The sequence below is a fragment of the Oncorhynchus tshawytscha genome, linkage group LG06 (assembly GCF_018296145.1).
Source record: "Oncorhynchus tshawytscha isolate Ot180627B linkage group LG06, Otsh_v2.0, whole genome shotgun sequence".
Classification (NCBI taxonomy): Eukaryota; Metazoa; Chordata; class Actinopteri; order Salmoniformes; family Salmonidae; genus Oncorhynchus; species Oncorhynchus tshawytscha.
The window spans coordinates 32,411,986-32,425,815 of NC_056434.1; the positions used below are offsets into that span (position 1 = coordinate 32,411,986).

Sequence of the window (13,830 nt, forward strand, 5' to 3'; positions counted from 1 at the left end):
ATCAACCCCTACAAAATTGTCCATTAATTATAATAATTTACATTTCCTGTTGTTGCAGGATTATTTTCCTGCTGTAGCAAACTGGCTCAAAATAAGACCTGCATCTGTACATAGAATAGCAGACTAAAATACATAGTAGCACGCTGTAGGGTTAACCCTAAACCCATCTCCTTCTCCTGTTGTTTCTGTCTGATCAACCTCATCTCTTCTATGCTTGCTCTTCTATATTCTAACATAGGTCTGCGCCTATCTCCTTCACTGTCAATCTCCCTATATAATCTCCTGATAACCTTATCTCCTTCACTGTCAATCTCCCTATATTATCTCCCGATAACCTTATTTCCACTTCTATCTCTCCCTACCTTCTCAGAGGTAGCGATGCAGATGTTCCTCATACGGGCTTCCTGTTCAAAGGCCTCAATGCCCGTCTCTCCGTAGTCTCCCTCTGATGCCACCGTAGACACGTAGGTCCAGTTGAACAGCCGCAGGATCTCTGCCATGGCTTTGGCCTGGTAGAAGTCAGGGGGCACCGTGCGGGCAAAGTAGTCATAGCGTGTCTTGTCGCTGAGCTTGGCGCTAGTGGAGGCATAGCTGATCTGAGGGATCTGAAAGAGGCGCAGCAGGTTGGCCACCTGGGAGAGAGAGGCAAACAGACATGAGAAACAGACACACACAGATGCAAATCCACACACACAGTTGTGCAAGTTCATACACAGTCAATAAACTGCGGACTCATCCATTAGTGATGGACATAAGGGGTCTAGGCTCTATATGATATGCACTTTTCTTTTGGTCACGTTCTCCTGATTAGGATTTTACACACACACACACACACACACACACACTGACTGCCCTGTGGGCACACAGGCCAAACAACAACAAAGACTGTCAACCCGGAGAAAACAAAGAGTAATTGTATGTGGTGAAAAACAAGTGATGAGGGATAACAATGCCTATCAGAGAGAGGAGGAGAGTGGACTGAGGTCAGAATACACTGGGCTCTCCCCTCAGAGTGAGAGAGTGACATCTTTTAATACAAAGAGAGAGGCGGAGAGGAAGAGAAGGAGAGAGAGAGTGACTAAAAAAAGAGAGACTGAGAAAACAGAGACAGTTGTAGAGATGAGGGATTTGGGTCTGATAGAGTAGAGGAGCACTGTGGAGAGGAGAGGGAAGGGGGTAGAGGAAAGGAGAGGGAGGAGAGGGAGGAGAGGAGAGGGGGTTGAGGAGAGGAGAGTGGGGGAAAGGGAGGAGAGTGGGGGAGGGGAGAAGAGGAGGGGGTAGAGGAGAGGAGAGTGGGGGAGGGGAGGAGGGGGAGAGGGGAGGAGAGGTTACTTTGTGCAGTCACAGAAGAAGAGGAGGAGATGTTATGCTAAATTATGCAAATCAACTTACTCTGTCACAATACCACTGGAGCTGTGTGAATGTATTTGTGTGTGTGTGTTTGTGTGTGTGTGAGTGTGTTTCTGTGTGTGTGTTACCTGTATAGACACACTGCTATAGGATCCTCCTATAACTCCAGCAATGGCCAGGGGAATGTCTTCCTGTAGAGCGTAGGATCCATCAGGACAGATAAACTCTGTATCGTCCACCTTGGTCAGAGATGCACGCACAAACTCCAGCGCCTGGGAAGCACACACACACATACTCAATAAACACTTATTTAAAGACTGTAAATGTAATATTGACAGTGTTTTCTACGAGCTACAATTAGGCTTACCTTGATATTTATTTAAAGGGCAAGCTTATTATGCCATTTGTGTAATTTTTCTACAGCAAAAGCTTAAAAAGCAGGAAGAAATGTGATGCTTATGTGTGTATGTGTGTGAGTGCTCACCAACCTGTTCCAGTGCGTATGTATCTCTAGAACAGGTGTCCAGTATGTGAACTCCCAGACTGACTCCAGGCAGTAGAGTAGGATCAGAGTTGATCCTGTCAATAGCAAACAGCATGGCCTCCAACCTCTGGATCCCTCTGTCCTCATTCACCCTCCCACACTCCTCTATCCCTCCCCCCTTTTCATGGACTGGGAACAGCCCCCCCAAGACCAGGTCTCCCTCGATCCGGATCTCTCGACGGGGGTGAGGGGGGTCCACCCCCAGAGACACTAGCACACACCGACACAACACAGCTAGGAGGACTGTAGAGATGCGGGATAACATAGTGGAGAGGAGAGGAGAGGAGAGGAGTGGAGTAAGGTTAAGGGTTTGGAGTGAGGGGTTAGAGGTCAAGAGTATGGGTCAGGGGTGAGGGTTCAAAGGTAAAAGGGTGAAGAGTCAAGGTGAAGTTGTGCGGTCACAGTAGCTGCTGGTCTGTTTGGGGTCCATCGAATGGTCAAGGAGAGTTCAACTGGACCACACATGAAGGAGCACACGGTCTAGACATCAGACCTTCTAGAGGAGAGGAGAGGAGAGAGAAAGAGGAGGGGGGGTGCAGAACAACAAGAGATAAGTCTAAACAACTCATCTCAAAGCAGCTCTATGTATCTACTGTACAAGTGACAAACTCCATGTTTTGTGCTGACATCAAATATGTTAGAGTTATGTTCGAGTTTTCTGAGAGTTATGGGAGACTTTTGGGGTATTGTTAACAAGAGCTGACAGTAATGTCTACTTCACAGCCAGTCAGACCATGACTAAAAGGATAGCAGACAGTTTGGAGAATGCCTCTCTCTCTCTCGCTCTCTCTCTCTCTCGCTCTCTCCCTCTCTCATCCTCTTTCTGTCTCCCCCTCTCTCAGCTTCTTTCCCAAATCTCTCTCTACTGCAGCAAACTCTATTACTCTTCTCCCTGCGCAATGCTGTGTGTGCCTGCGTGTGCGTGCATGTGTGTAGGTGTATGTGTTTAGGTGTATGTGTGTATGTGTGTAGGTGTATGTGTGTAGGTGTAGGTGCATGTGTTCAGGTGTATGTGTGTATGTGTATATGTGTAGGTGTATTTGGGTAGGTGTATGTGCATAGGTGTTTGTGCCTGTGGCTGTTTTAGGATAAGTCTGTTCAGATAGCTGATATAGAAGCCCAGGGTTCAGATGCCACTGCTCTGGAACTCTTCCTGAATCTGAACTCTGTTTCAATGATTCCTCACTCGCCCATGCCTTACACTCTGACTGTTTGTGTGTGCTCCCACATACCTGCCTTCACTGACGCAGACACAGCACATTTTCTTGTGAGACTGTGCGTGTGTGTGTGTGTCTGTGTGAGTGCCCAAACTGATGCTAAGTCCTCAACTAAAGCTCCCTTTCTGTTTCCCGAAGCCCAGAACATGCCTATCTACCCAGCAGAACTAATACCACTGTCTCTTCACAACCAACAATCTAATTCTATTCCACTGAACCCCCTGAAATAATGCCTTACAACACATACGTTCCAACAACACAACAGAGAGAGAGAGAGAGAGAGGGATAGAGATAGGGAGAGAGGTTCACTATGTATGATCTGAGTGCTTTCTTCTGTCCTATCAGTGTGTGTGTGTGTGTGTGTGTGTGTATTGTCATGACGTTGGCCTGAGAGGGAGGTTTATGACCACCATAAATACCTTTCCCTTTCTACGATGTGACTATTGAAAATCCCTTAGTTAACATTGAGAGAGAGGCTGGTGACATCAAATGATGGCAAATGGAACCATATGTCAGTAATCCAACCAGTTTTTTTTTTTTTTAACCTTTATTTAACCAGGCAAGTCAGTTAAGAACACATTCTTATTTTCAATGATGGCCTGGGAACAGTGGGTTAACTGCCTGTTCAGGGGCAGAATGACAGATTTGTACCTTGTCAGCTCGGGGGTTAACTTGCAACCTTCCGGTTCCTAGTCCAACGCTCTAACCACTAGGCTACGCTGCCGCCCCAGTTGAAAATATGCTTTGGGACTTAATCAGTTCAGTTCAGTTGACGTCTGAGACATGATTACTGATGATAGGATGACATAAACTGTATCTTGAAAGGTCTACACATTATAGTTATCAGATTCACATAGAAGTGTAGTGCAATTTAAATCTTTAAATATGAAACTATTTGTGAAATATTAAATGTAATTTAGCTTCTTAATGAGAGAACGGTTTGTCATAGAGTAAACTCTGCCAACTCAGTGGCCCCGCCCATGTGAACAGACAGTGGTTGTAAACTCTGCCAACTCAGTGGCCCCGCCCATGTGAACAGACAGTGGTTGTAAACTCTGCCAACTCAGTGGCCCCGCCCATGTGAACAGACAGTGGTTGTAAACTATGAGACACGGCCCTCTCTCCCAATCCTATATAAGCCCCTTGACGAAAATGTAACTTCCTGTTCCAAGGACGTGTGGACTGGCAGTCCCCACGTTGAAAGGACAAAGACCACCTACAGAACTAAGCCAACCTCAGCAAGAACCTGACGAAATTAGCATTAAATTTCAATGTGAAGGTGACGACCTACACGCCAGAAGGATGAATTTCAACTTCACCAGCCAGAATATAGCATGAGCTTAAAGCATGGCAAGTTGGTATGAACTTTGAACTCTTATTCACTAAAGAAGTGATACCTCCTAGCCGTTGCGTTAGCGCAGCAACTGTAAACGTGGGCTAGGAAAGGATGGAGGACGTATCCAGTCTGACACACACAACGATACTACAAAGTATCAAGTTTACCACCAGAGACATTCTTCAGAGGACCAGAGATCCATGCTGGACTACCCGGTCTCCCATCTACGAACAATCTACCGAAGCGCAGTTCAGAGTAAATATGTATTGCATTCTCCTTTTTCAAATGGGCGGTAATTTAGAATGCGTATTTACGATAGCATAGCTGCCTACGGCCCGATAGAGACATAGTTTCTCCCTTTGTTCCTCAGTCTTCCCGCTCTTTCATTCAAACCCAACCCCCTTTCCTTTGTGTAACCAGGCGTCATGTCGGCTCTGTCCACCAGGGAAGTTTTCTTTATGACATCATTTGTAATCAATGTATGATCCATTCTGCGTAGATGTAATTCTGTGTGATTATTTAGGTATTTAGTAAATAAATAATGAAACCAAATTTTGTATTGCTGATTCAACTTGTTAGCCATGGTTTGTGAAGATAACCAAGTATTTATAACGTTCAGATGAGACTAAACAAGGTGACAATTAAATATTGACTGCTATTGATGTAAAAGACTACTAGGTCTTTAAGAGTTTATTCAGAAGATAACAGCTCTATAAACATTATTTTGTGGTGCGGCCGACTTTCTAGTTAATTATTTACCTGATTAGCTTAATCAGGTAGTATTAATTACAGAGAAATTATTTTATAGAATAGCATGTCATATCACTTCATCCGGTATAGCCAAAGACACGACAGTATGTATGTGTGTCAGCATGTAGGCGGATGAAAGATTCTCTGAGATGCTGAGCTCAGTCAGCTCTGAGCTCAGATACTCCAATAGGCTGTTGCTGTGTATACACTCTAGTCTGTTACTAACTCTGCTATGTTTAACACAATGTACTCCTTCTATAGTATACTGTAGGTAGTCCCAAACAGTAGGTTCATTACTGTAGGTTGTCTCATCAATGGGGTTATTCTGCAGCTAATTAGGAGTTTATCCCCCACTAGGTTCTGTATTTATGAAAGATTCAAGCGATCTTTTCCAAGATGACATCACGCAACAAGGAAAAGTGTGTGTGTGTGTGTTCGTGTGTGTGATTCAAGAGCAGTGAAAATTAACAGGATTATTCTTGCAGGGGCGAAAATGTGCCCTGAGTTAACTTTACGATCAGTCTCCCACCCAACCCCCCTATAGACTGTTAACTCCTATAAACTTCCTACTCTACAGAAGAGAAATCTTATCTAAATAACATGAACATACTGTCCTGAGAGAGAACTCACCACCCCTTCTCTTCTTTCTCTCTCTCTCTCTCTCTCTCTCTCTCTCTCTCTCTCTCTCCCTCTTTCATTTTCTCCCCCCCCCCTCTCTCTCTCTCTCTCCCTCTCCCTATTTCCCCCTCCCTCTCTCCCTCTTTCCTTTTCTCCCCCTCCCTATTTCCCCCTCCCTCTCTCCCTCTTTCCTTTTCTCCCCCTCCCTATTTCCCCCTCCCTCTCTCCCTCTTTCCTGTTCTCCCCTCCCCCTCTCTTTCTCTCTCTCTCTCTCTCTCTCTCCCTCTCCCTATTTCCCCCTCCCCTCTTTCCTTTTCTCCCCCTCCCCCTATTTCCCCCTCCCTCTCTCCCTCTTTCCTTTTCTCCCCTCCCTATTCCCCCCTCCCTCTCTCCCTCTTTTTCCTTTTCTCCCCCTCCCTATTTCCCCCTCCCTCTCTCCCTCTTTCCTTTTCTGCCCCTCCCTATTTCCCCCTCCCTCTCTCCCTCTTTCCTTTTCTCCCCCTCCCTCTCTCCCTCTTTCCTTTTCTCCCCCTCCCTATTTTCCCCTCCCTCTCTCCCTCTTTCCTTTTCTCCCCCCCCCTCCCTATTTCCCCCTCCCTCTCTCCCTCTTTCCTTTTCTCCCCCTCCCCTATTTCCCCCTCCCTCTCTCCCTCTTTCCTTTTCTCTCCCTCTCTCCCTCTTTCCTTTTCTCTCCCTCTCTCCCTCTTTCCTTTTCTCTCCCTCTCTCCCTCTTTCCTTTTCTCTCCCTCTTTCCTTTTCTCTCCCTCTCTCCCTCTTTCCTTTTCTCTCCCTCTTTCCTTTTCTCTCCCTCTTTCCTTTTCTCTCCCTCTTTCCTTTTCTCTCCCTCTCTCCCTCTCTTTCCTTTTCTCTCCCTCTTTCCTTTTCTCTCCCTCTCTCCCTCTTTCCTTTTCTCCCCCTCCCCCTCTCTTTATCTCTCTCTTTATGTCACAGCTCTGCACCACAACTTGGTTGACCAGCGTTTTGATGAGCACCATGTTTTCTTTTGTCTCCTCTATCACTCCTCTCCTACCTCCTCTTTTTTCCTTTCCTACTCTGCTGCCTCTTTCCTTTCTTCTCTCTCTTCTATCTCTTATTTTCCATCTGCTGTCCAGTGTGACTCTCAGTCTCTGGAGAGAAAGACCACATAGAGAACAGATATAGCCCATTGTGGTCTTTTTCGTGTACGTATGTGTTTTCGGTGCAGATAGCGTTGGAGACTAGCAGCCGTTCACCCAGGGCCTTTCTTTAACAGCATGCTGTCATCTAATTGGCAGCTCATAAAATTCATGTTCAACTGATGAGTCAAATAATAATATCTTAAAACATTCCTATACTACACGCACATACAAAAATACACACATCACAGGCATACACACATTACGCACATACACACATCACACACACCGCATTCTTACACTAGCCAGCTCTTGGTTGGCTTATGATGACATGTATCTGATAAATAATGTTGTGCTGTAATGTGTTCCATTGAGAATGTAGGTTATGGTGTCTGAAAACCACACCATAACATTCCCCCTAAATCGTGCAGTATCTTACCTGACAAGAACCAGACAAGACAAAGAGCTTCTGGGTCATGGTACATAGCTACATCACCAGAGAAACCTAGAGAGAGGTAGAGATAGAGAATGGGTCAGCAAACAAACAACGTTTAGGGACACTCACATGCCGACGCCCATGCCTACACCATCCAGTTAGTCTTGGTTACATGGTTCACAAATTGGACAAGGAGAAAAAGAGGGAAGAGACAAAAGGAAAATGAATGAACGGTAAAGACGGAGAGTAGCAGATCTCTACCCTGTTGTAGCCTGTTAGCGTGTGACCGAGAGACTAATCATGACCTGAACTTACAGCCCAAAGGTCACCTGCTACATCATCTTTCACTCTCCTCCCCTTTCTCTATCTCTACGCTCTTTCTTTCTCCTCCTGCTCACCCCTCTCTCCTATCTATCCCCTCTGTCCTTTCCTCCTTAAGCTGTGACTATGTTACACACAAGAGACAATAGATATTCCATTCTTGTCAAATGTGTGCTCTGCTCACACCTACAGTACTTGCAATGCGTAAAACACTTAAGCTCAGCACAGCGCAGGGGACACCAAGAGACACGAGCGCAACTAAAAAAATGTATTTCGTTTATAATCAGCTTCACACGGCACTTGCACAGAACCGAACAAAATGTGGAACCAGTTTTTCTCTCCCATCCCTCTCCAACAGGCAGGGTTGTTGATAATGACACGCACCCTGCAGAGAGAGGACATGCAGGGTCGATGGACCACAGTAATCACCCCTCTACACTGTGCGTGTGTTTATCTGTATCTCTTGTCTGTCCAAAAGCTCCACCATTGGTGTGAGAGAGCTACAGACCTCTCATTACAGGGTCACACACGAGCAGAGCCTTTTTTCAGTTTCCCTTACTCTCTGTGTGGATCTCTCTATACTTGACTCCATCTCTCTATGAAGCGTATATATAAACGGTGCACACCATGCAGGATTTTTCACAGAAAACATTAAGATGTCGTGCCTGCTTGTGTGCACGTGTGTATGTGTGCGTGGGTAAGCATGTGTGTACGTTTGGTTTTCCAGAAACACTCCTCACACTCCTACCTATGTGTTGGGTAAGATGGACAGTTCATTTGTTATTTACAGAGTGTGTTTTAGGGTAGGAAGAATTGTTGTTCCGTAAATAGAGAGGTACAACTAAACACACACCAGCACCCTACACACAGGCCTAAGATGATTCAACAAAACCCTGGTCTAAAGACTACTAAAAGTACTAGGAGTATATTATGTATATACAGCGTACAGAGGCCCATTATCAGCAACCATCACTCCAATGGCAAGCTGTGTTAGCTAATCCAAGTTTATCATTTTAAAAGGCTAATTTATCATTAGAAAACCCTTTTGCAATTATGTTAGCACAGCTGAAAACTGTTGTCCTAATTAAGAAGCAAAAAAACTGGCCTTCTTTAGACTAGTTGAGTATCTGGAGCATCAGGATTTGTAGGTTCGATTACAGGCTCAAAATGGCCAGAAACAAAGTATTTTCTTCTGAAACTCGTCAGTCTATTCTTGTTCTGAGAAATGATTGCCAAGAAACTAAAGATCTGGTACAACTCTGTATACTACTCCCTTAACAGAACAGTGCAAACTGCTTTTCTTTCAACAAGGACATTTCTAAGTGACTCCAAACTATTGAGTTTACACCCCCTCTTTGCACTCAAAACAGTTTAAATTTGTCGGGGCATGGACTCTACAAGATGTCAAAGGCGTTCCACAGAGATGTGGGCCCATGTTGACTCCAATGCTTCCCACGGTTGTGTCAAGTTGGCTGGACGTTCTTTGGGTGGTGGACCATTCTTGATACACACAGGAAACTGTTAAGCGTAAAACAACCAGCAGCGTTGCAGTTCTTGACACACTCAAATGGGTGCACCTGGCACCTACTGCCATACCCTGTTCAAAGGCACTTACATATTTTGTCTTGCGCATTCACTCTCTGATGGCACATGTACACAATCTATGCCTCAATTGTCTCAATGCTTAAAAATCCATCTTTAACCTGTCTCCTCCCCATAAACTACAATAAGGGATCATACCTTTCACCTGGATTCACCTGGTTAGTCTAGCTCATAGAAAAAGCAGGTGTTACTAATTTTTTGTACATTCCAGACCATCCTGTCCTGTTCTGTCCCTAACAGCTCTATTCAGAATCGAGGTAAGTGCACTGATCTCAGTCATTCAAGTAAATCATTCATCAATGTCAATGGGAGACTTGGGAGGAGGAATGGGAGGAAATGTGGGTTAAGTGCATGGATCTCAAGTCAGAATACTGTCCTAACCATGTTGCGATTGCAAAAATCTGCCAGAAATGTAGTAGTGTATCAAATAAAACGTTATTGGTCACATACACTTGTTTAGCAGATGTTATTGCGAGTGTAGCTCCAACAGTGCAGTACCATCTAACAAATAATAGCTAACAATTTCACAACATATACCCAATACACAGAAATGTAAGTAAAGGAATGGAATTAAGAATATATACATTTATGGACAAGCAATGTCAGAGCGGAATGGAGTTAAAGTTACTAGCCTTCCATTTATTAAAGTGGCCAGTGATTTCAAGTCCATGTATATAGGCAGCAGCCTCTAATGTGCTAGTGATGGCTATTTAACAGTCTGATGGCCTTGAGAGAGAATCGGTTTTTCAGTCTCTCTGTCCCAGCTTTGATGCACAAGTACTGACCACGCCTTCTGGATAATAGCGGGGTGAACAGGGAGTGGCTCGTCCTTGATGGTTTGGCCTTCCTGTGACATCGGGTGCTCTAGGTGTCCTGTAGGGCAGGTAATTTGGTGATGAATTGTGCAGACCGCACCACCCTCTGGGGAGCCCTGCGGTTGCACGCAGTGCAATTGCCGTACCATCCCGACAGGATGCTCTCAATTGAGCATCTGTAAAAGTTTGTGAGGATTTTAGGTGCCAAGCAAAATTTCTTCAGCCTCCTGAGGTTGAAGAGGCGCTGCTGCACCATCTTCACCACACTATCTGTGTGGGTGGACCATTTCAGTTTGTCAGTGATGTCTATGCCGAGGAACTTGAAGCCTTCCTCCTTCTCCAGTGCGGTCCAGTCGATGTGGATAGGGGGGGTGATCCCTCTGCTGCAAAGATCATTGTGTTGTTTCGGATCATGTCCAGGTGTGTCTGTTAAAATATGTGTTCTGTTTAGACTTTGGACAACCAAGTGAGGGTCTAGTATTTATTGAATAGATCTAATAAACAACATGATGAAGGCAATGGTTCTACTTTTAGCAATAAATTAGCTTTTTTACATTTTTATTACATTGTCTTCCAAGTGTTACTCAATTTCCTCCTTCAGTTTACTTCTCAATTCATGCACCTTGGTTGGAAAGCTTGGTAGCGGCAGTGATCCCTTCCCTTTGCAGCAGATCTGTTCCACTCAAGGCTGGCTGTTGCTTCAGACAATGAGAGATCTGACAGAGCTAGTGACTCGATGATAGATACTGCTGCTACCAATGCACTAGAGGTAGTGTGTGTGGTATCAGATTAGTCTAATACGAGTTAATACCTATAATGTGCATCTTTTATCACCATTAATCCATCCTAGTCAATAATCAATCATGTGTTCTCTGATCCTTAATGACATGCTGACCCTTACACAGAGCAGGGCTAATTAGAGTAACGATCAGGCCTCACGGTCAGCGCCCTGCGGGTCACAGGTCATAGCCAGAGAATTAGAACTTCTAGAATGGAATCAGCTCTAACATTCATGTGCCCGATAAAAGTCTATTTAGTGTTATGGTTGTTTTGAATGAGAATGTCTGTTTTATGATTAGTAATTATATGGTTGGGTAACAATGGATGCCAATGTGTATATAGTTATTGTTTTCTTCTCCATACTAGTTCAGCACCATAAAGAGGTTACTGTGAATTTGACAGTAGCTTACAATCAGCTCAGTGGCAAGTAAAGTTCTGTATTTCATATTACAGTACACCTACTGTAATATAAATATGGTATCAAAACAAGCACTGCTTAATGACACACAGTACATTACCGGGTGTGATTTGGGGTGGAAATTCTATGTTTTGTTATCTATGATTTTGTATTTCTATGTTTTAGCCGGGTATGGTTCTCAAATCAGGGACAGCTGTCCAGTCAGGAGCCTCCAGAGACGGCCTCCAGCCCGGGGCCACCAGAGCCGAGGGTGCCCAGCCCGGGGCCCCCAGCGACAAGGGTGCCCATCCCGGGGCCCCCAGCGACGAGGGTCCCATCCTAGGGCCCGCAGCGACGAGTGTGCCCATCCCGGGGCCCCCAGTGACGAGGGTGCCCATCCCGGGGCCCCCAGTGACGAGGGTGCCCATCCCGGGGCCCCCAGTGACGAGGGTGCCCATCCCCCGCTCCACCTCTGGCTCACCCCGCATTGGTGACGCCTCTGGTGTGGGGAACCTCACCGCCGCCCCCGGACTGGGCACCCTCGTTGCGGGCCCCGGACTATGACCCGTCTCTGTAGTAGCACTTTGCTTGATGCATAGTGAGGACACTGACTAGGTGAAGGGTTCACTCCTGGGGTGAGAGGGAGGGGTGCTGGCAGCTGGAGAGATCATTGTTGGCTATTACTCCAAGAAGAGTTTTGTGTGTGTGTGTTTGTGTGTGTGTGTGTGTGTGTGTGTCCTGCATTTCTGCTAGGCTTAATGTGTCTCTGTAACATTCACACCACTCTGTCGAAGAAACAGAGTAACTACAAACCACTGCTGCTACATGTAGGTCACCACATAACAACACACACACACACAGATGCAGACGCACGCACGTACACACACACACACACACTGCCATTACCCTTAGTATTTATCTATTTATTATAACCTGGTGGTTCGAGCCCTGAATGTTGATTGGCTGACATCTGTGGTATATCAGACCGTATACCAAGGGTATCACAAAGCATTTATTTTTACTGTTCTAATTACGTTGGTAAACATTTTATAATAGCAATAAGGCATCTCAGGGGTTTGGGGTATATGGCAAATATACCACGGCTAAGGGCTGTGTCCAGGCACTCCGCGTAGAAGGTACTGGCACTGGCCTGTATATACTACCACTCCAGTACCCCTGCATATTGAATAAGGTACTGGCACTGACCTGTATATACTACCACTCCAGTACCCCTGCATATTGAATAAGGTACTGGCACTGACCTGTATATACTACCACTCCAGTACCCTTGCATATTGAATAAGGTACTGGCACTGACCTGTATATACTACCACTCCAGTACCCCTGCATATTGAATAAGGTACTGGCACTGACCTGTATATACTACCACTCCAGTACCCTTGCATATTGAATAAGGTACTGGCACTGACCTGTGAAGGGTTCCCTTCATCTAGTCAGTGTCCTCACTATGCATCAAGCAAAGTGCTACTACATTGACGGGTCATAGTGGTGTATAGACACCCCAGCTTAAAATATACAGTCTGTGAATTCCACAGATTATTTATGTAGGCCTATTTTGTCTTGCACTTGTATTGGAAAAAACGATGTACTTATTGGCACCCACGTTCCCTAAGCGTATAATTACTCATCATAGAATAGACATTAATTCGAAACAACCATAACACTAAACAGGCCTTTATTGCAACACAATATTGGGTACATGGATGTTAGAGCTGATTCCATTCAATTAGTTCTAATTCTCTGGCTATGACCTGTGACCCGCAGGGCGCTGAATGTGTGGCCTGATCTTTACTCTAACAAGCCCTGCTCTGTGTAGGGGTCAGCAGGGCGTTAAGGACCACAGAACACATGATTGAGTCTTGATTAGGATGGATCAATGGTGATGAATGATGCACATTATAACTCTTAACCCTTATTAGACTCATCTAATAACATATAACCTCTAGTGCAGTACAGGCAACTTTGATGGGGGTGGGCGCCACAAAACATCAGAACTCATTATGAGGGTCCGCAGACGCTCGCGGGTCTGCGTATACACATCCATACCCTCCCCCCCACACACACACACACACATTGCGAGGAAAATATTTTCGTGGCTCCCCTCTTGACAGCGGAGATTAAAACATTTGTAAAAAAAACGTGTATTTATTTTTTATTCTATGCAATTCTACACATTTTGCCTTGGGTTGTAGAGAACATGTTGCTATTTTAAAACAAGTTTACTGCAATTCTGTACATTTTGAAATGGGGCGGAGAGAAGATTCAGCAATTTTATAATACATTTCATGCCATTCTTCTTATTTTGCTGTCGGCAGAGAGGAAAATTTGCTGTTTTACAGTTTATTTCCTACAATTCTACAACACATTTTGCCATAGGGTGGAGAGAAACACTTGCAGTTTTTAATATGCAGTGCCTTCGGAAAGTATTCAGACCACTTGACTTTTTCCACATTTTGTTACGTTATATTTACATAAGTATTCAGACCCTTTACTCAGTACTTAGTTGAAGCACCTTTGGCAGCGGTTAC

At 45.0% G+C, this 13,830-nt stretch overlaps 1 protein-coding gene across 2 annotated transcripts in view; it reads right to left on the reverse strand.

Annotated features, from left to right (window-relative positions):
- The window catches only part of LOC112245324 (metabotropic glutamate receptor 3-like), a 50,315-nt gene that overhangs the window by 17,058 nt on the left and 19,427 nt on the right, over positions 1-13,830 (reverse strand). Inside the window, exons 2-5 of one of the 2 annotated variants that reach the window (XM_042323200.1) lie at positions 7,370-7,435; positions 1,839-2,387; positions 1,479-1,622; positions 363-632 (exon numbers count right to left, since the gene is read on the reverse strand). In XM_042323200.1, coding sequence (XP_042179134.1) covers positions 363-632; positions 1,479-1,622; positions 1,839-2,159 — 735 coding nt within the window. In that variant the 5' untranslated portion in view covers positions 2,160-2,387; positions 7,370-7,435. Of the gene's footprint in view, positions 1-362; positions 633-1,478; positions 1,623-1,838; positions 2,391-7,369; positions 7,436-13,830 lie in introns of both variants that reach the window. The other variant, XM_042323199.1, reaches the window with a different exon arrangement.